Source organism: Electrophorus electricus, chromosome 4 (assembly GCF_041902795.1).
Source record: "Electrophorus electricus isolate QZ-2024a chromosome 4, ASM4190279v1, whole genome shotgun sequence".
NCBI classification, from domain to species: Eukaryota; Metazoa; Chordata; class Actinopteri; order Gymnotiformes; family Gymnotidae; genus Electrophorus; species Electrophorus electricus.
This window is the reverse complement of record NC_137500.1, coordinates 10,116,708-10,137,500: the sequence shown is the minus strand read 5'-3', so window position 1 is coordinate 10,137,500 and position 20,793 is coordinate 10,116,708. Positions and strand designations below refer to the sequence as shown.

General features: G+C 39.5%; 2 protein-coding genes across 3 annotated transcripts in view; one reads left to right on the top strand and one right to left on the bottom strand.

Annotated features, from left to right (window-relative positions):
* The window catches only part of adck2 (aarF domain containing kinase 2), a 5,012-nt gene extending 43 nt beyond the window's left edge, over positions 1 to 4,969 (bottom strand). Inside the window, exons 1-8 of the mRNA XM_027019961.3 lie at positions 3,528 to 4,969; positions 3,153 to 3,299; positions 2,937 to 3,065; positions 2,725 to 2,820; positions 2,090 to 2,335; positions 1,786 to 1,914; positions 1,606 to 1,659; positions 1 to 1,078 (exon numbers count right to left, since the gene is read on the bottom strand). The exon at positions 1 to 1,078 is cut by the window's left edge and continues 43 nt beyond it. Coding sequence (XP_026875762.1) covers positions 935 to 1,078; positions 1,606 to 1,659; positions 1,786 to 1,914; positions 2,090 to 2,335; positions 2,725 to 2,820; positions 2,937 to 3,065; positions 3,153 to 3,299; positions 3,528 to 4,382 — 1,800 coding nt within the window. The 5' untranslated portion in view covers positions 4,383 to 4,969 and the 3' untranslated portion in view covers positions 1 to 934. The remainder of the gene's footprint in view (positions 1,079 to 1,605; positions 1,660 to 1,785; positions 1,915 to 2,089; positions 2,336 to 2,724; positions 2,821 to 2,936; positions 3,066 to 3,152; positions 3,300 to 3,527) is intronic.
* A 2,086-nt stretch (positions 4,970 to 7,055) lies between these two features.
* Positions 7,056 to 20,793, top strand: part of si:dkey-82f1.1 (DENN domain-containing protein 2A) — a 29,325-nt gene continuing 15,587 nt past the window's right edge. The window contains exons 1-2 of one of the 2 annotated variants that reach the window (XM_081712270.1): positions 7,056 to 7,427; positions 19,570 to 19,656. In XM_081712270.1, coding sequence (XP_081568396.1) covers positions 19,571 to 19,656 — 86 coding nt within the window. In that variant the 5' untranslated portion in view covers positions 7,056 to 7,427; position 19,570. The remainder of the gene's footprint in view (positions 7,428 to 19,569; positions 19,657 to 20,793) is intronic. The other variant, XM_027019966.3, reaches the window with a different exon arrangement.

The following is a 20,793-nucleotide window of genomic DNA, read 5'->3' as shown; positions in this document are numbered from 1 at the left end:
GTAAGAAACCACAACAAAAATATCCTTCTCTCACCCATGGTAATATAAATTAAAATCCCAATCTAAATTTACAGCCTCCTAAAACATGCAGAGGTAGTAGGTATTGGTGCATGACATTCAGCAATAAAATAAAGATTTGGAAATAAATTTATCTTTGAACAACAAAGACAAAACATGTAAATCAAGCACATCAATATTATTCAATACATAGACAGGATTATAAAACTCATACTCTAAACGTTTTATGACAAATTTTGCAAAAGACAAAATGAAGGTAAAATAATCATGCATAAGAGCCGCAAATGTAAAATAAAGTAGGCTGCTGAAAACATTTATATCTTATTCCTAAGATTCCCTACAATAAAAGTGGGGGTCAGTTGAAAAAGAAAATCCCACACAAACACCTCCCCATATATGAAACAGTATTACGCCATGCTGGATATGTACCCTTAATAAGGTCAATAGTAATTTGCTAACCAGAGTTGGTAAGAGTGTATGGGCCTCTTTTTTCATTGTATTGTTAAAGCAACATGCATAAACCATGGAATCTGTAAAGGTTTCAAATCGGTACCATTTCTAACAGCTACATCTGATGCATTCTATTATCAAAAATGCTTAATTTGTTTTCTGAATCAGCTACAAAGCGTTTATATGCCTTACTCAATTGTCTATCTCTCCTACAGTTAGAAGATTGAGGTCATTAGTTGTTTTGGATGCAAAGAGTCGAGGGACTCACTGAAGTAAATCTGAAGTCCCATTAGTTGCACCTTCTTGTAATGGAATAATTTCCATTAATTCTCTGTTTGAGGTGTGGCTTTCAGACATTAACAACAAATCAGATATTGGTTGATCATTTGTCAAAGCTAAAGGAACTTTGTACATTGAACCCAAACTGTTTCACTGTGCATTAGGGCTTCCACTACTGTGCTGGAGCTCAGGAGAGAAGAGAGGCACAGTTCTTTAGCAGCAGAGGCTTGGCGATTTCCAGAAGGTCCAGGTTAGGGTCCAGGGACCTGCCCAAGCCTTCCAACACCATGATGGCAAACACAATGGAGGCAAAATTACTTTCTAGCTTCACCTGAAAAAAAACAAAACAAAACAAAATGAGAGCTATACATGTGTGTTCAACAATACCTCCGCTGGATCAGTGCTGTGTAATTCCATTCCGAGTCAGGCTATATTAACATGCTACTTACTATATGCTATTCTGAAACACAAAACTAAAAAACTGTGAAAATGTTCAACAGAGATCAATATTAACATTAAGAGCTGTTTCCTCAGATGTTGATCAATTATACTCTAAAAAATGACAAGACAAAGATGAAACATTTTTATTAAAATGTTAATCACCCTTTATTTAAAAAAATACTTAGAACTTGTTTTTTAATGAATGGTGAATCAGTGTACAAAACCTATATTATTATTATTGTTGTTGTTGTTATTTCTATATGTGGACAAAACTATTAACTCAAAGTGACCTCATTATAGAATCTAATTCATCAACAGACCATTTCTTGGTTATGACTGGGATGTGATGGATCTGATATGTCCAGCTTCATACTTGTGTGCGTGCATGTCATAAATTTACCAAAACACATTACTCACCTTGTGGTGGATGAGTAATCCAAACACACGGGACAGTAATTCTGCCACCTGAACCTTAGCAGGATTAGAGAAAGGAAGCATGAATCACCTTTCAAGAGCTTATGGTGCATGTTCAGCAAAATCTATAGGCTTAAATGTTTTGCTGAGATATGTATGCAAGTGTATGTTAGTGTGTAGTACCTTTCCCAGAGACAGTGTGTTGCTGAGGGTGTGGTTCACAAGCTCAGCCATTTCCCTTTTGAAGCTTGCTACATCCTTACATTCACTAGCCCTGGCTTGATTCAGGATCAGTTCTGCCACACGTTCACCCTAGTAGTTCGTACAAAATAGCAAAGATATAAAATACTATACAACATGCTTTTTTAATCAGCTACAGGCTGGGGCTGACATTTCCTTAACCTGTACCTATATTACCTCTTGCATTATCCTGAATTCTTAGTATTAAGACAAATACAAATCATCGCTATTGTGTGGCCTCCAATACCTGTCTAAGTACAACAGCAGTGAAAACAGCTCTGAGGTTGCGCAGGTCTGCCTCACTGAGCTGGGCCACGATCCCAGCGTCCAGCAGTATCAGCTGAAGTGGAGGAGGCATCGGCCGCATACTGACCACCACTGTGTCACAAAGGTCTGTTAGAGTGGGCCTAACCTGGGGCCCGTCTCCCTCACCACACTGCACCAGGATATTCCCTGGGTGGAGATCCGCATGGACAAAGTTATCCACAAACACCTGCAAATAAACACGAGATCTTAAAGTAAAGGAGCTATAAACACCTATTGAGGTACCAGCTGATAAAACCTGTTACCTGATTTTGTTGCATGAGCCCATATGTTTAAAAAGTGGAAATTTACCAGAGATACATATCATGGGTGCATACCATCTGTTCATTGCCAAATACACATATCGCAATGACACCAAATTTCTGTGACAATGACTCTTCACACAAACCCCACACGTTCCATTTGATGTATAGAGAAATTAATGCTGCATAATGGCATTTATTTTATTAACATAAGTATTAGTAGTAATAGTGTAACTAGTGTTTGTTTTTTTTTTTTTTTAAGTGCAGCTGTACACCATAGGAGATATATTTGTTTTGACAACATGGAAGCTCTCACCATTTTCAGCAAAGTGTCCACCCCCATCCGTGCAATTCTCTGCTTCATGGCCACAGGAACCTCAGATCTGAGGTAGGTGGAAATGGGTTCACTCTCCTGAAAATGCATATTAGTACATATCCCTTTATTTGCACAAAACAAATCACTGTAAGGTCAAGAGAGCCAGTGGCACATTAGCAGTCAGCAGGTGAATACTACCTGAATTGAATTACCTCGTATGTCTCCACCAGGACTGTCCTTGTGACAAAAGGTCTTAGTGGTGTTGGAAATTTAACACATTCAAAGTCCTTGAAGTTATTCTTGAACCTTTCCATATTCTTTGCTTCAAAACGAAGGTCTATCTGCAATCACAACCAAAAAGCCAAAAGATCAGTGGAGATCATCAACATTATTGATAGCAGAATGTTTTAGTTCAGGATTAGCATTACCTGTTTAGTCATGAGTTTCTCAAATTCATCAACCACCTCAGGGAGACTGAGCCACTTGAGGCCAGGTAAATAGCTAATAAGAATGCTCCCTGCCTTCATTAGAATCAGGTCCATCTGAACCTGCCTCCTGATGCCAGGATGAAGCACCTGCGAGGAAAAAAAGATAACTGACATGAGAAGATAGAACAGTAAGTGTATTAATATTGTTATAATAATGAAATATGCAAGGATCATAATTTGGAAACAAATTAAAAGCAAAATTTAAAAAAAGTAAAAAAAACTAACAAATTCAACCCATTGACAAGTTTGTTACCTATAAACCTCAAAAACAATAGGCCAATAGGTCTATCCTTTGCATGGCTTCTTGGATAATACCTTAATTGCCACAGGTATGAGACACTCCTCTTCTGTGTATTTGCCATGACTGTGTAAAAGCTCTGCAGAATTACTCTCCTGGGTCTCTGACATCTCTCCCTTCTCTGGCCCCCACCACTGACCCCAAGCTCCTCCAAGTCCTGAGATCTCCCAAGCTTCCAGTAGATCATCTTTCTCCAGGCTCTCCACAAGCTGCTGGAAAGCTATGTCCTCCACACTTGCCACACGAGCCTTGGCCTGGTACACCTGTGCCACGCAGCCTGAGCCCACAGGCTCCTTACTGTCAAACACAAACAGCTGTCTCCAGCCCTCCCCAAAGGCGCGCCGCAGGCACTGCTTAGTGTGGGCCCAGGGGTGGGGCTTCACCCTCACGTGGAGATGGGAAAAACGATCACAGAACTCCTGTGAAAAAATGTCTCGTCTTGTACTGGCCCACTGGCCAAGTTTGATGAACGTTGGCCCAGAGGTTTCTGTGACCCACAGCAGGGCATCTAGCCAATAGGAGGACCAGCTCTTGAAGAGCAGGCTCAGGGGGTATAGCAGCAAGAGAGGGCTGAATTTGAGCAAGAGCACCAAGGCACGGACACCCAATCGTGAGGCGAATACAAATCTATGTATCTGCACTTTGGCAACAAAGTTCTTCTCAGAGGTCTTCTGGGGAAGTTCAGCCTCCGCTGAGGCCTGAGTAACCCTGCTCAGCCCCCAACACAGCAGTGCAACTTTGGGGATTTGAGAGACAATGTGACCTTGTTTAACAATTAAAGTCCTGCGTGGCATAACTTGAACAGACACCGAGACTCTATTAATGGTGCATCTAAGGCATCTGAAAATGTTTTTTGCCCAAAATGCAGCCATTTTGATGTAGCCTTGGCAGTTTTATGGAACTCTATCATCAGTTACTGTTATAAACTTGTAAAAAATTTATATTTGAGCAACATTTACCAGGATGGTATTACTATTATAGCTACACACTTAAAAAGTGAAACATTATATGGATAAGGCACTAAAAGTTAAGACTACACCAAAGTCTGTAACGTAACGTGAAGTAGCTAGTTATCAAGTAGCCTGTCTAAATATACATACTGGCACTGAGCGTCAAATTCTTAAACAAAAACGTAGTAGCTTTAAGTCATTAAAGTCTACAAACTGCGAACTTCCATGTAGTTCAAATCAAGCCAATTCAGTGTAAATTAGCTAATCTAGCTATATCATCTAACTAGCTATTATCAACTAATTATAACAGCTAGCTTGCTATTCAGCGATAGTTCTATCATCGAACAAATATACCCCTCAGTTATTAAACTAATTTACATTTTAACTAATTTCGAAATGGAACAAAATACAGCTCAAAATTCTCACTACAGCATTCATATGTCTTACCCCCAAACGGCATGTATCTAAGTATGTTTACATTCATTCATACTTGACATTAATGTTTTACAGCATCCTCTGGTACTACCTTTAAATAATTCCGTGCGTATCCTTACTTTCCGCGTTAGTTCCACGCTTAAATGTGAAATCTGATTTTTGTTATTTGAAAGAGGTAGCGTTATCTTAATAGATCAAATTTAACTGTAGCTACACGTTAAAACCATTACGAGCTAAAAGGTTCCAATAACTTTATTTTTTCTTAAATTAATAATAAAACAAGTAATTAAGAGAAATGAGCGTTAAGGAATAAGCTATTATACTAATTATAAGCTTAAAGGTTTACAAGACGCGTATTACGTCAGCGAATGACTCGTGAGGAAGACATACAATTTCCGTGAAGACAAAATAAATTCTTTGGTATGGAATTATTATAAGAAAATACTGGGCATCTGCTCAAGTGTTTCAAAATAGCTCCTTAAAAGTGACAAATTTCAAGGTTCGAAAAGACTATCGAATGTTCTACTGAAGCATAAAATTGAGTGCCTCATTTTAGAAATGTAAGTCTTTAGTGGTGGTTTAATAGTTTTGTAACATCTGGGAATGTGTCTAAACTTTGTATCAAAATGGACGAGTTAAAACATCCACCTCCCCCATTTGTATTCATTGGAGGCTGACAGGTCTTTCTTGCTGTTTCTTACTGGCTTCATCACTAAAATATAAATGGTCACACTACTCATAAATGATCATCTCTTTTAAATCAGAATCAATCAATGAAGATGTGTTTGCTATAGAGTTATAACAATTGTTATGGCAGTTTCTGCATAGGTCATAGAAGTACCAAAATAACTGTATAGTGTTTTGTTGACCTGCTGCACTGGCTGCTGTTCAGCTGCCATTCACAGGCTAGAGTCCTTATTGTTGTCTTCCATCAATCGGACAAAAGATGGGAGGGATACTGAACAGATGTTAGACCCACATCCTCCTCCCACTGCTAATGGGGTCCATGGGGTCTCTCTGTGAGTTCCCATGCACGTCAAAGCAGGAGTGCTCAGTATGATTATTAAAGTGGTGGTCTTTCAAATCATAGTCTTTGATATCAGGTTTTGATATCTGGATAGTTGCAACAGTTCTCTGAAAGTCATACGTTCTTTTGTTTCAACAGTGGCCCATAATGCAGTTAGGTATAGCTTTTTCAATTGTTATGGGAGCCATTTGAAATAAGAGCAGGGTTCGTTTTATATGTAAAGAAAGAAATGTGAAGGGGAATGGGCTGAATTTTTTTTCTTCTTCTGGACGCAAGAGAAAATGTATAACCTGGAGAAACTCTTCAGTGTCTATGTGAAACGTGAGCCCTCATTTTTCCAGTCTCCTCCTCTCTTGAGCCTTTAGCCTACAATTGCCTGTCCAGTGCACCAGACTCCAGCTCACTGGCCTGCATGCTCCAGGGGGTGCTGTCTCAGAGATCTCTGCCTGGAATACTTTATGCTGAAACACTTGTAATGAATTAAAATGTCACCAATTTTTATTTTATTTTTTTAATGTCACCAATTTGTTTACAACAGAAAACAAGGAGAAGATTGTAAACGTGATGATAAACATGATTAATATGGGTAAAGTGTAAGCTAAGGTATAAGGCTATGCCTAAGTAATGGCTAACTGATTTATTCATGATCTTGCTCTCGATTTTGTGTGTGCCTCATGTAGAGCCGAGAGGTGAGGCACTCCTGAAGTTCACAAGAGTCATGGGCTGTAGATTAGCAGCCTACATGTTCTCTGTTTCTCAGTGTATTCACTCTGCTCATGTTTAGTCACCGTCTTCTGCTCCTGGGGGATAGCTGAGGTATGAGGAGGGTATCTCGGGTGCTCACTCATCGGCTGTTACTTATGCTTCCACTTATGCTCGGCCTCCTTCTCCCACTCCACTCTTCTAAAGCAGGACATTTCATCACCATGACGACCAGGCCTCCAGTCACTCAGCCAGCTGCAGATTAGTTCAGCAGTAGGGGGTGGGGGATGAAGGGAAAGCAGAGGTGGGTGGGAGGGAGAGAGAGAGCGACCGAGAGAGAGAGACAGACAGAGAGAGAGAGAGGGGATAGAGGGAGGAGGGAGAGGGTCTTGGAGAGAGGAGGGAGGGGTGGGAAAAGTTCAGTGAAAGAGTGTGAGAGAGGGAGGGAGAGAGAGAGCGAGAAAGAGAGAGAGAGAGAGAAAGAGAGATAGGAAGGCAACAGCGCAGAGAGACGCAAAGGGGAGAGATAAAATTGCCTGAAGCTAAAGTTTGTGGAGAGAGCTTTGAGGCTCAGTTTGTCTCATTCCCTTCTCAAAGCAAGCTTAAAGAAAAGCCCTCTAACCACCTCACAGAAAAAGACAAGGATTTAACCAAGGAAAGAGTGTGTGAAGGGAACAAGAGAGGAGAAGAAGGACTAACTGCTCCAAAATCATCGAGTGGATGCTGCCATACTCAGTATCAGATTTCACAAAATGAGAGACCACTACAAGAGCGCTTCTGCAGAGCTCAACCAACCAAGCAAGGTACCACTATGCGTGTGTTTGTATGTGACAGAGAGCATGTGTAGTTTTTGTAAACATAAACTGGGGTATGAGCTCATGTTAAATTTGTCATTGTATTGTGTTCATAATCTTAGACAGGCCAAAAGGTTTTAGCATTGTTTGAAATGGATCACCCCATGGCTTTTAACTCACAAAACTAAATAGACAAAAAGAGCAAAAGTGCTTCATGTTGTAGAAGAATGATCAAAAGAATGACCAGTACTGCGCTTCTTTCCCTCTTAGCCTGTGAACAGCGGAGTAGCATGTGAGGTGGTTTGGTGGAGCAAGATGAGAAGCGTGTGTAAAATAGGTGCATTCCAATGAGGCAGGGAGAAAGAGGAGTGGGAGAAAAGTGGGTAATTGGGTAAGTGAGGCAAGTCATTTTAGTCCATAGATAGAACAATGGTCTCTCTTTACTGTGAGAGAGAGAGAGAAAGAGAAAGAGAGAGAGAGAAGAGCTTGTAAACATAGCAGCCAGAAAACTGATAGCTCACAGAACAGGCAGATCCAAATATACCTTCCTAATCTATTTGTGACACAACCATATCAGCTAAGTATACTTGAAATTCTTGGTGAAAAATGTTATTTTGCATCCATATTCCATGACATAAGTTTTTTTAACAAATGTAAATGTAGCACTGTTCCTCTTCTTCTTTTTTGAAGCACAACATTTCTGGCCCAAAACCTTTTAAACAGTAACAATTAAGTATAATGAATTATTATTATTTTATTTTTTTACTTAATGTCAATGAATGCCAATAGTTCTTCACAGATGACTTCTAAGTGTAAGGCTTCATTTACTTTTATTCATAGTTCAGAGTAATCCTCAGACATGTCATGCAGCACATGACTTATATACGTCTAATGGTTTGTAATCCTGGCCATACGTTTTTATCCTCTTGTTTACAAATTCACCTCTTTAAGTCTGGAATCTTTCTAACTACAGTGCCTGTGATCATAACTCATTACATTAAATCGCCAGTGGTAGCAATTGTATACAGCAATAAAATATTGTGTCTGTACTGAAGCCTCTGCATGGGAGTCTGGATATCTTTGAGCCTGTTATATGATTGTAGACCTGTTTGACAGGGTAATCTGTTTATACTGACTTCTTCTAACGGAAGGAATACTCTAAGAAGTAGACTGAAACAACAGAACACTTTGACCATGACTATCATAATCCTTGTTTTGTTTTTGTTCACTTGATCAAGATTTGGATTAAGCCTCTTAATAAAGGTCAGCAACACGAGAATCTTTCTGATATTTCTGTCATCCCCAAGGGAATCTTATTTAAGACATCAGTGGTGTCAGTCTGTGAAAGTGCTAGGCTTTGGGGTGACATGTCACATCTGACATATACCCCTTCTGTGCTGAGATTATGGGGGCATCATACACATGGAATTGAGACATGCACGTGGTCAGATGCTTGGTCATAGCATGGCAATCCTGTGGAACCCCATCCTGTTACTGTAACTCAGTGGGGAGTCTTTATACTGAGGCTACTTCAGACTTTGTGCCGTCCTCCCAGCCAAGCTGCCGCTGGCAGTCTCCGTGGCAACAGTTCTAGAATGTGCCCTGCGCTGCTGGTGAGGGAATTCTGGCTGCTCAGGATTCCGTAAGCTCTCAGGGTTTGTGTTGGATTGGTTGGAAACAGAGCAAAGATGCTGTGATTACTGCCCCCCTACACACACACACACACACACACACACACACACACACACACACACACACACACACACACACACACTGCTTCCTTCCCTTCCTTCTTCAGGCTCCTTCTCTTCTACCCCCTGCTGCCACTGGAGCTGGGCTTGCAAGCTGCTGTGCTGACATGGTCCATGTCAAGGTTCAGTGCGCTTTGTAGAGCACTTCTTCCACCAGAATGGGCAAGAGTCATTGTGGGTGAAGTTAGTTTATTATTTATACATGAAATACTAGGTGTAAAAATATTCATGCCAATGTGTCTGTTTTGAACAATTTAAAACTATTTATCATGTCTTTTCATCATTAGTCAAAAACTGACGTTAGTTAACAATATACAAAAGAAGTGGATTCAGATATGGCATTTCTCTAGAACAGTATGAATGTAATAAATTAAAGCTCACCATATAAGGTTATGTTGGTTAAGATTTCTAGGCAACAGCAAAATACATTTCCTCCAGACCACTGTTGGCAATACTATGCCAAATCTTGTCTTGAAGGAAATTATATGTAATGAAGGTTTAGTGAATGGTCTAACATTAACTCATCAACATAAACATTTAATTGCTCAGATGCTTCATTAACAATAAACTTAATAAGTGCTTGATGAAGAATGTTTTTACGATTGCTCTTTATCACAACAATGGTGGAATAACGGACCAGCAGCATTTATATTTAATGCCACATTTCATCAATCCCTTTAATCTCACACTATACCAATCCACGTAATCACACACTATACCAAGCCAGCAAACCCAAATGCTGTGCTGGTGTGCGTTACATGTTTGCAATTGTTCAACTACTTAGTTTGTTGGAAATGATAAAGGAAACAGGCAGCATTAGAATGTTTTTGTGAAAAGGGTTATAGAGTTCAGCTCTTGGGGTCCCTGAACTACTATCCCATTGCTTCTTTAGACAAGTATGGTCAAAGGGTTCAGTTAGCTAACCCTAAAGTGACGGAAAATCTCTCTCTCTCTCTTTCTCTCCCTCTGCCTCTCTCTCTGGCATATGGGGCTTCTCTGATGTGGTGTAGGCCAATGCAACCCTCATCCATTAACTCGGACTATGTGGTAGAGCCCTGTACTAAATTCCCTACCACAGCAGAGAGCCTTCAGTTCACTGTGCAATGTGCATGCAAGATGTGCCTCTAACAACTGGCCTGGCTATAGGGGCTACCCATGATCTGCAGAGCATGTTTGCAATTGTTTATGTGTTCCTCATGCAATACAAGATGTATTAACTCATTATTGTGACATACATTTAGATTAAACAACAGAAAGCATAAGTGTGTTCTGGTAGTTTGGAGGATTTGTCTTGATGGTTCAGTTCAGTGCAGATCTTGCGAAGTGATGAAGATCATAATCTTGAAGGAAGCAGTGCCTCAGCCCGTTTTTATGTCAGTTAAAATGGAGTCATAAATCAGTGACAGATCCATATGACTTCAATTTGGGCAAAACAAATTCAGTAACTTTTTTAAAAAGTGCTTATAAGTATCCCTTATTTTAGAGGATTTTAGACTCCCTCTGCTGAACTTTATGTTTCCTTTTGAATCACTTTATCACTTTGGCTGCTTGGTTTACATTCACTCTGGAAATGTTGATTTTTCAGAATGGGGGTTGGGGAGGTCAGAGGGAGAGAGAGAGAGAAAGAGAAGGAGAAAAGATGTCTGCTGCTTGGTGGATCCTTGACTCCGGAAGAGCACTTTCCCAAGCTCTCGCCACGCTGGACTCCTGGGGGAATACTGCAGGGAATTATAGGAATCTGTCTGTGTGGATGCACGCGGGGCTGGGAGCGGGAACGCCGGTGGGAATGGTCAGGCGGAACCACAGAAGCGTGAGGGAAAACAGGAAGGGGTAACTGGAGACCTGGCCTGGAGTCAGCTCACAGAAAGAGAGAGGGTGAAAGAAAGGAATCTCCCAGAGCAGCACAATCATAGAACTGGAGGACAGGACCCTAATGATGTGCTCAAAACACCATTGACTAATGGAATTACTAATCTTAACCAAGTTTTCAAAGACCAAAGTCAACTCACAAACCTAGTCTCAAATCAACCTTTGCTCATAAAACCTGCCTTATTTGAAATGTTTCTACTGAAAATCATGATCATAAATGTGTAACATTTTGGAAGGAAAAAATAACAGAGGAGACCCTCAAGAGCCAGTCACTATTCTCTACATTACTATTAGAACTGAACACATATGTGTATATCACATGCTCACTGTGATCTACCAGTAGGTATTAGTGTAGACATTTCCATGATTTCATGCTTCTTTTATCCTTGCTGATGGAGAATGGGAATAATTATACCAAATGTTTGAGTGCATTTTTAGAAATTCTGCTCCCCTGAAACCAAGTTGGAAAGGCAAAGAAACTGTAAGCTGTCTAGGAACAGACTTTTTTGTGTCATTAATTTTTGCCAGATCCTTTTGGTACACCACCCTTTGTACACCACCAAAATTATTACTGAAAAGTTCATGTTAGTGTTTATTTGTAAATAATGTTCTAGGATTCTGGAACTTTATGCTTTAGTGATTAAAAGGGTTTTTGTGAGATATATACATTCAGCACCTACTTTTTAGAAATGTTATTTATTAGAAACATCTTGGACACCATAAACAGTTAGAGACTACCATGTATGGTTTGGGTTAGCCATCCTCCATCTTTAAATCAGTGGTCAGGTTTTGACCATTGTGACCACAGGAGCATAGTTGGCCAGATATTTATGTGTACCAGATCACTCTCAACCAAGCTCTGGCACTGACACATGAAAAAGCAGTATGGACCATCATAATATACTAGACTGTTGTTATTAATTTTCTTAGCATGTATCTTACTCTGTATCTCTGTCTCTATTTATATCTCTTCTTGTTTTATGAGGACTGCTATCCATTTGTGGCCCAAAGGAGGCTGGGCTTCCTTTGAAAGGTTTCTTCTCTGAACCTCTGGGAATTTTTGTTTACCACTGTCGCCTGTGGCTTGCTCATTAGGGGTCTAAACCTGGTTCCTGTCAAGATGCTTTGAGACAATATCCACAGTTAAAATTGCTATATGAATAAAACTGAATTTAATTTAAATGAAAACTTGAGCAACACTATTGCGCCTTATGCACTCATATCAGAAAGATAGCTACTACCCTGTCTGTATCACTGCTGTGCTGAGAATGGCCCACCCCCAAATAATTCCTGGTTGGGAGTGGTACTGTGGTTAGAAACTGACCAGTGATGATTGGAGTAGAGAGCAACTGATGAATTGTAAGTGGCAGTAGATTGGCTATAGTTTTCAACTGAACACCTATAGAGTATACATACAAGACTTACAAGATAAGCAGCAGTTGTGTGTAGTTATGAAACGAGAATACTTGAAAAATACATGAAAATCCTTGTTTTGATGGTTTTATATACTTAATCTGAGGGTTTGTTTACAGAATATCATACTGCAGGAGAATTTACTGCAGGTCTTTAGGTGTTGTTGTCTGGTTGACATGTGTCAGCTATGTACTTGAAACAGTCCTAGTACAGATAAAGTGTTGTAGGTCTAAAATGTATGTCTTTTTTTTTCAGTCTAACATCCTCCACATGCACAGAGATTTAGTAACACTTCAGAGTGACCACTCTGAATCATGGGTAAACGTGAGCTAAACTGAAGCACTTGGGTAAAACGAAGGTCAGATACTAAAGAATGGCACTTTACTGGATTGTATTAAACAGCTCAACATGTTTTCAGGAGAATGTCCTCCTTAAATGTAACTCTGTCTGACTGATGTGGCTAACTCCTGCAAGCTATTGATCCAGGCTAGCTGCATAGCTCTGCCGTCAAAGCGCTGGAACTTAAGTAGAGTAGACAGCTTTTTTGAGAAGAATTTTTAAAGGTGGTTATTCACTGGCACAAATATAACCTGCACATAAAGAGGGGCCTAAACATGACCTTTTGTTCCCGACTAAGATCAGGACATGGCTTTTGTTCTCTTCCTTACATATATCCATGCTGAACTGTTTCATGTCGCTCCCACAACACCTCCGTACAGTGGTTTTGTGCACGGCCTTCACTAATCTGTAGGCTCTTTCCTGGAGTCACATAAATTGTCATACTTTTCTGATTCATTCTGGTTTTGATTCAAGGATATGCAAGTCGCTACCATTCATCAGTTTATGCAGCAGCCATAAAAGGACAAAGTAGAAGAATGCTTGTTGTTAAAAAGGGCCTAGCTCAAGAGATTCTTGACAATAGCATTGTCCATTGTTCTTCAGAGTGACAAATGGACACACACTGTATCATTTTTTAGGACTCCTTCCTCTTTCCCTGACCCTGCAGAGGTCTGCTGGGCTTTGCAACAGAATTGCCCCTCAGTCAAATTAGTCAAACACTAATGTGTGCGGTAGGTGCAGGATGGAAGCAATGATCCCACATCCTGTCATCCTCCTTCCTCTCTGTCTTTCTGTGATTCTGTTCCTTGAATAAACAATCAAATAACTGTTTGTTATATAGCGTTTTCATGGTTTAACCATTGTAGCCCACAGTGTTATGAGGTTAGTTGAATGGTTTGGTTTGGATGCCATAATTATAACTTTCGCTGTTCTTACTGTGCCCAGTAAACACAAGCAATTATAATGTGGCATCCTCATTTGTCTTCTACAGCCATTTTTTTTTCATTTTACTACAATATTTCACAAAACAGACAGCCAAACACAGACAGTGTGATTTTTATTTTGTTGTTGCGCATAAATCACTCAACAACTAGTAGGACTATAATCACATTTGAAATTATACAGTTCATACCAAGGCTTTATTTAGAAGGGATGAATACAATGCAGAGTGGATTGATAAGGAGCAAACATACACCCTTAACTGAATAGTTTGCACTGCCCTCTGTAGTTTCTCATTCTCTTTCCCTTTCTCTTTTTTCAGACCACACCTTTCTCTGTCTCTCTATTTTCACCACCTTCTCTCTTTTCCTTCTCGAACCATACCTGTCTCTGTGTCTCCACCTGCTTCTCTCTTTCTTTCTCCCTTGTCTAACTGAAGTGTGTTTATGCATCTACAATTAATATTATTATTATTATTATTATTATTAATAGTTATTATGAGATGTGAATGTATACAATCAATGAGGATATTCAGTAATTAACTTAACATCTTGTAAAAGGTTTTAGCCATATCACCAGAAGTGCAGGTCTCTATTGCTTGACAAGTTGTTTTTCAAAAAGGCTAAAAATGTATTTCAAAAAGGCTCAATTCTAATGTTCAGTGTGCTTACTGGATCCATATGTTTGCAAGTGTTTAAAGTGAACTCTCGCTCTCTTTCTCTCTCCCTGTATGTTGGAAATTGCTGGAATGTGAGTTCATTGAACACAGAGGCACTGGGTGAAAGTTAGACCCCCACCGAGTGCCTCAAACAGTACTGAAGAGCATACATGCTCTACATGCTCTCACACACTCTGTGTTTCTATCACAGGCTTGCTAAACGTTTAGTGGCGCATGAAATTGATTGCAGGGTGGGCTTCCCCCCCATGTCTTGAAGCGCAAAAGGAGTGAATACTGAAGCCAGCTGTAACCTGGCTGAGGACCTTGAGCAAAGAAAACAGCGAAAAGGCAAAATGAGTTAATGAGAAGTTGAGTGGATAAGAAATGGATTGGTTAATGGATACACCCGCTCAAGTGATCCACAGCTCTTTTGAAAGTCCGTTCCTTGTAGAGAGCTACCTCCAGGTTTAGCACATAGTAACTTAACTATAAAGTACCTTACTTTTTTAAAGAATGCATAGATAAAAAATGTATAGTAATTAAGACTAATTGGAGTCTAATGTATAGTAATTAAGACTAATTGGAGTCTAATGTATAGTAATTAAGACTAATTGAAATTGGAATTACTTAGAAAGGTTTTGTTTGAGCAAACATATTGTTATCAATTTAATACCTAGGTATACTTGGGTTACCAGTTCTAGGTATATGGAAATTAAAGATTCTGTCCTGCTATTTCTGACATTCTGTCTAGCCCTCTTGCTTTCTGCTGTGCAGAGGTGCAGAGAGCATGATGTCATGCATTTAGTGGATCCTCCAGGGCTGGCCGCTGTGGACAGGCTTTATGAGATACAGCTGTTAGGAGGAGGACGAGAGAGAGAGAGAGAGAGATAGAGAGGGAACAATCTGACACTGCTCAACAATCCAAAATAACAAAGAAATCACTGACAACAACATGCTGTCAGTAGTGTGCTTCAAAGTCACTAGCAAAGGCTTTGAGGCACACTACTGACACCATGTTAGCACAGAGAAGAAACATATAACTTTTCAAACCAGTTTGGTATACAACTATCTTAAAATTTACACTGCGACCAGGATTCATTACTGACCACCATAATCTTCTCTTTTACAGCCACAATGCCCACACAATGCCTACACCACAACTTGAAGAGGAGATTTTTTATTTTATTTTATTGGTTTTACTTTGAATTTGCATGACATAGTGTGATGGTCAGAGGCCAGAGATGGGTGTGCATGCCTGGAATGTATGGTCTCCTGTGTCCTGTGGTAGTGCTCGGAGCGCAGCTTTGACCTGGCCTGTGTGGCTGTCCAGGGTTTGGCTGCTATTGTCCATAGCATAAAGAAAGCCGGAAAGGAGTCAGCTTTGGGATTGAAAGCACAACATAGATTAGTTAGTCTTCCATGTACATTCTCACACAAACATTGCTAATCTAATTATATTTATTTCCTATGTAGTTCATAAAACTCATAATAATTATTTTTCAAATGCTGCACTTCAGGCAGACCACAAGAAGACAAACTACTTTTTAGTAGTTTTAAACGGCGTAAAGATATAATAACAGTTTCCTGTGTGTTGTAATTAGTGGCTATCCCTCTGACAAATATATAATCAAATATGAATACATATTTCCATAAAACAGAGAAAACACCAATTTCTGCTTCTCAAGAACATGTTTGTCAAGCTGTTCTTATCTTTTTTAGAAAATACCCCAAATAATTACACACTTAAAACGATTTGCCTCTAAGGAGGTCTTGTTATTTCCTTTGTTTTTATGTCATGCTGTGTGTACTCAGACCCCAGTGATAGTGGGCTGATGTGTTGATCTACTGTTTGGAGTGGATGGTTAGTAATGTAACTGAGGGTGGTTGATGGACCTGCTCTGACCTTAAGTTATGTCCTCTCTCCTCAAACTCTCAAAGGAATCCAAATACCGATTGCGATCAACTACAAAGAGGCTGGGAGCGCTAGTGGCCTGTTTTTATGTCTCTAGTGGTTTTATGTGTTTTAGTGCAGGCTGACTGGTAAAAGGCAATGTTGCATAGAGAGGCATCTATAATGCATAAATTACCTGAATTGTGAAGCAATTACCTGAATTGTGAAGCAAAGTTGCACTTTGAGGCCAGCGTGTTTCTTTATTTCCTTAAAATAAAGGAGTAGAATCATACTTAACAAAATAAGTTGAACATTTCAAACATGGGAAGCTGGCTCAGTAGCAAAACAATATTTTTTATTTATTTTCAAAAGTATGCTAAGCAGCATAATATAGCAAGCTTTCACATGACCCCATATTATGTCAACATGTGAGCTTCCTGAACAGAGGGTCAGGAGGAGGGACAGGTAGAGGTTACTCAGGTCATATGGGACTTTTTACTGGCTGAAGCAGATGTCTCTCTCTCTGTGACTCGACTCTGGAAATAGCCATGTTCTGCAGGGTCAGGCTTAACAATAGCACACAGGACAAAGAAAAAACTAAGCCTAGCAGGATTTCTAAAGGGTCTGGCCCAGCAGTGGTGGCTATAAACATTGCCACTACCAGATTTACTGCTTTACAAATCCAAGATTCACTGACTGTCATGTTTGTTGACCATTTTATGTGAGCGCCAGCCTAAGAAAAATCTTGCATTTAGGATTCCATGTCTACAAAGCTCAATACAGCACAACACACACTGGGTTCCAGGTTTTGGAGATAATAGTGATGTATGCTATGTCATGGCACTGAAATCAGCTTTTTTACTATAGGGAGGTAAAATGATTCTCTAGCCAAGCAGGTTATTCTCCTCAATCCTAGAGTGAAATTACACTCTGTTGAGATATTTGTGTGCTAGAATGGTTAGAATTAAAGCTTGGAGTCTTTCTGCTCTCCGACATGGGACTACGGGTGTGTACACCATAAGGTCAATGGCTCCAAGAAACAGCTCATTTTTCATTCACTTCAGGATCGATCACATGCACCGACAAAACTTGGTGAGGCTGAATGTAAAAAATAAAAGTATTTTGATTTAAACCATAGCTTTACAAGCTAATTCTTCATACAAGAAATTCTGTTCCCCATTTTTCTTTGGTGTATGTGTTTTCTTTTCAGCTCATTCCTGGTTTCAGTAAGAGGAGAAGCAGAGAGAGAGAGAAAAAAAAGTTTATGTTCCTCCACAAACATGTGACCCCTTTACACAGCTGAAAATCATTTAGGCTTGTAGGTCAGCAATGCAGTCCCAGTATGTGTGTGTGTGTGTGTGTGTGTGTGTGTGTGTGTGTGTGTGTGAGAGAGAGAGAGAGAGAGAGAGAGAGAGACAGACAGACAGACAGACAGACAGACAGACAGACACACAAACAGAAAAAGAGAGAGATCATATTATTCAAATTGTCTAATATTACATGGGATTTATTCAGTCATGTTCTGTAACATCTAAAACTTGGCTTTAACATGCTCCCCAAATCCAGGTCTATGTGTTAAAGCTCTTGAAGTATATGATGAGCAGTATAGCCATTACACTACATGTTCCTGTGCCGCACCAAAGAGAAGAACCCCATAAGCAGAATGACTTCAATATTAGTCTTGGCAGACCATCAAAACAACTCTACATTGCAGGCCAGCAGAACCTCTGGGATTCTAGCAATGCCGAGTGCTTCAGATGGACAGGTACTGGAAATACATGTAGATACGCCAATTGGGTCGAAGCAATGCTTCACAAATCTCAGCTTTTGTGGGAGAAAAAGTCCTGAAAAGTCACTTTCCAATGATACTGAGTTCAGATAGTTTACCTGAAGCACAAATGCCCAAAATTTGCTGGATATGGTGTATCTTCTGTTCAAAAAGGGGAGGCTCCATTAGGGGTATGGGCCTTACATAATATGGTTAGTTGGTAGAGGGTTGCGTAATGGAGGCCTGTTTTTTATTTGCGATGGCAGACCAAGCTTTTGCATTTTGTCCTCCCCCCATCCCTAGTGTCCTTATAGTGATGTCATTGCTTCCTCTTGGCAGGGGAGTTGGCATTACATAAAGCACAAGTATATACCTACACACAAGCATACATGAATGACAGTCCTTCCCACATGTGCCTATTAAGTGGTAACACCTGTGTTAAGTGCCCTGTCTACCCTAAAACAGACCACTTAGCGACTACTTTATTGAATTGCTGATAATTACTGTTAGCTACATGACCCTTGCAAGGACAGAATATGAAAGGACAAAGGTCACCACAGACGTGTATCCTTTTATGAGAGCCTGGGGATGCTTCTGTGATTTTTCTTTCCTATAGAAGCTGAAAATGGGATTTATGAACCCTTTTTATTTTTAGTGTATATTACCTTTTATGTACCTAATTTTTTTCAATTATTTTACTTGAATGTGAACCTAAGTATTAGAAGTTTTTGCTCTATTATTGACAAGCAAAGCAAAGGTAAACAAGTTACTTGGGGCATTTATAGTTATAGGTTGGAATGTGGTAATTTATCATGTTTTTGCTTTTAGAACTTTAAGAGAGCAATATAGCCTATATATTTTATTCAATCCTTCAGCAGGTGAAGTGCCAGCACTGTCATTTCTCTTGTTGTTCAATCCATGTTCGTGGGTTTAAAACTGCTCTGAAAAATTTGGAATTTGTACACACAGCATTGCTTGTGGCTTCTGGACAAAATCATAATTAGTTTGATTCAAAATCTAGACCATTTGCCTTGTCTCATTTGTTGATGAAGATGAAAAGATATGCAACAGACTATGAAGGGGAAAGATGTTTTTGTTAACCAGATTTCATCAGATTATCTAAAGTTATTTCATAGCTGATCCAGCACCTTGGCACATGTGAACTCTCAAACTCCACATTTGTGTTTGGATGATGATTCAGCAGCCTTGTATTTTAGTGGAAATACTGTGTGCATGCCTTCTCAAGAGTCAGGTTCCCATTAGGCGGACAATATTCCAGCTGTTTGCATCGTGGACCACTGTTGATTCAACTGTACATTTCTTGTTGTGATTTTCTTGTTCTGTTGCCATTATATGTGAACTATTTCTGAAATTCTGAATAATTGTTACCTAACTGTAAATATCTTTTAAACACTGTGACCCCATGGTTCTTTTAGGCTATGTGTGTACAAATGTGTGGCAGGTCACAGGAGGGCTTATAGCTGTGTATGTGACTGACTTCAACTCTCTGTGTGTCATCTCAGGATGCCAGCTGCTAGCATCATGACTGGTGGGAGAGCGCTGCTGCTCTGTACAAACACAGAGAACTGCATCTACCAGTCAGTCAACGGGTAAGGCAAGAACACACTACTCCTCCATATGTAGACAACAAGAAAACCTTTGTACATGTGTACAGTATTTATCCATATGCTTACCTTTTTTTTAGCATGTGAGAAATTAATGAAAATGGCAATAAATGTGGATGCTTCAGTGGTAGGACAGTGTGTTGCTTTTTGTGTTCAGTAGGTTTGTCTTAAATAGGATCCACTCTCCAATAGGTTAGCATTTAGAGTGCTATATGTTCAATAGAACATTGAAATCTTGTATAAGAAAAAAATCTTCGAGTGACACGGTATGTGAATCAAATAGGTAGTTAGCTATGAACTGAAATCAACTTTCATACAGCATCTTTAAATTGACATTTTTACGTGAGAAGCCGATCCTGTGAGAATCTCTAATCTATATTCGTCACACCAGTCATTCTCGTATCTTTCCCTTTGTTTTAAATACTGTCAATAATAATTAATAATAATAATAATAATAATAATAATAATAATAATTAAAATACTATCAAAAAAGGATTGAGGAAACATTACATATCACAAATTGTATACCCTGGAAGTCAAAGGCCAGCCATAAATCACATACTTATAGTAAGCTCTAAAAATGTCTACAGACAAAATTAATGGAGAATTTCACTTCAAACACCAACAGGTTGTACCCAATTCCTTTTTTCTATAGTCAGAGTGTTTTAGGACAAGCGTAGTATTGAATATACTGAATCCTAATTAAAGCTTTTGGCGTTGACACATTCTATCAACTAAATAATTGAATGCCAAAATGACTTGGTGGGTTGAAACACCATGAAATGTTATTGAAGGTAGTAAAAGCAGTATTGAAGGCTTTAGGAGGAGATCTGAGTAGACTGAGCTCATTCTTCATAAGTCCTCACTATTTAAATATGTCACTAATAGACACAACAAGCTGTTAACTCCAGTTCCTGAACAAATAAGGGCAAAGAGCTGAGAGGTCTTGCTTTTCTTTCGCTGACTATGTTTACCCCCTTCATGGTGCTCATGGTGCCTCAGCCCTGTGAAAACCTCCTGGTTTTTTTTCCCCTTCTCCTCACCTCAGTTGAATAAAGGACTTTAGTTTCTTGCTTGGTGTGGGTGGTGGGTGATGTAACCTATCTTCAGTTTAGTTTCTGA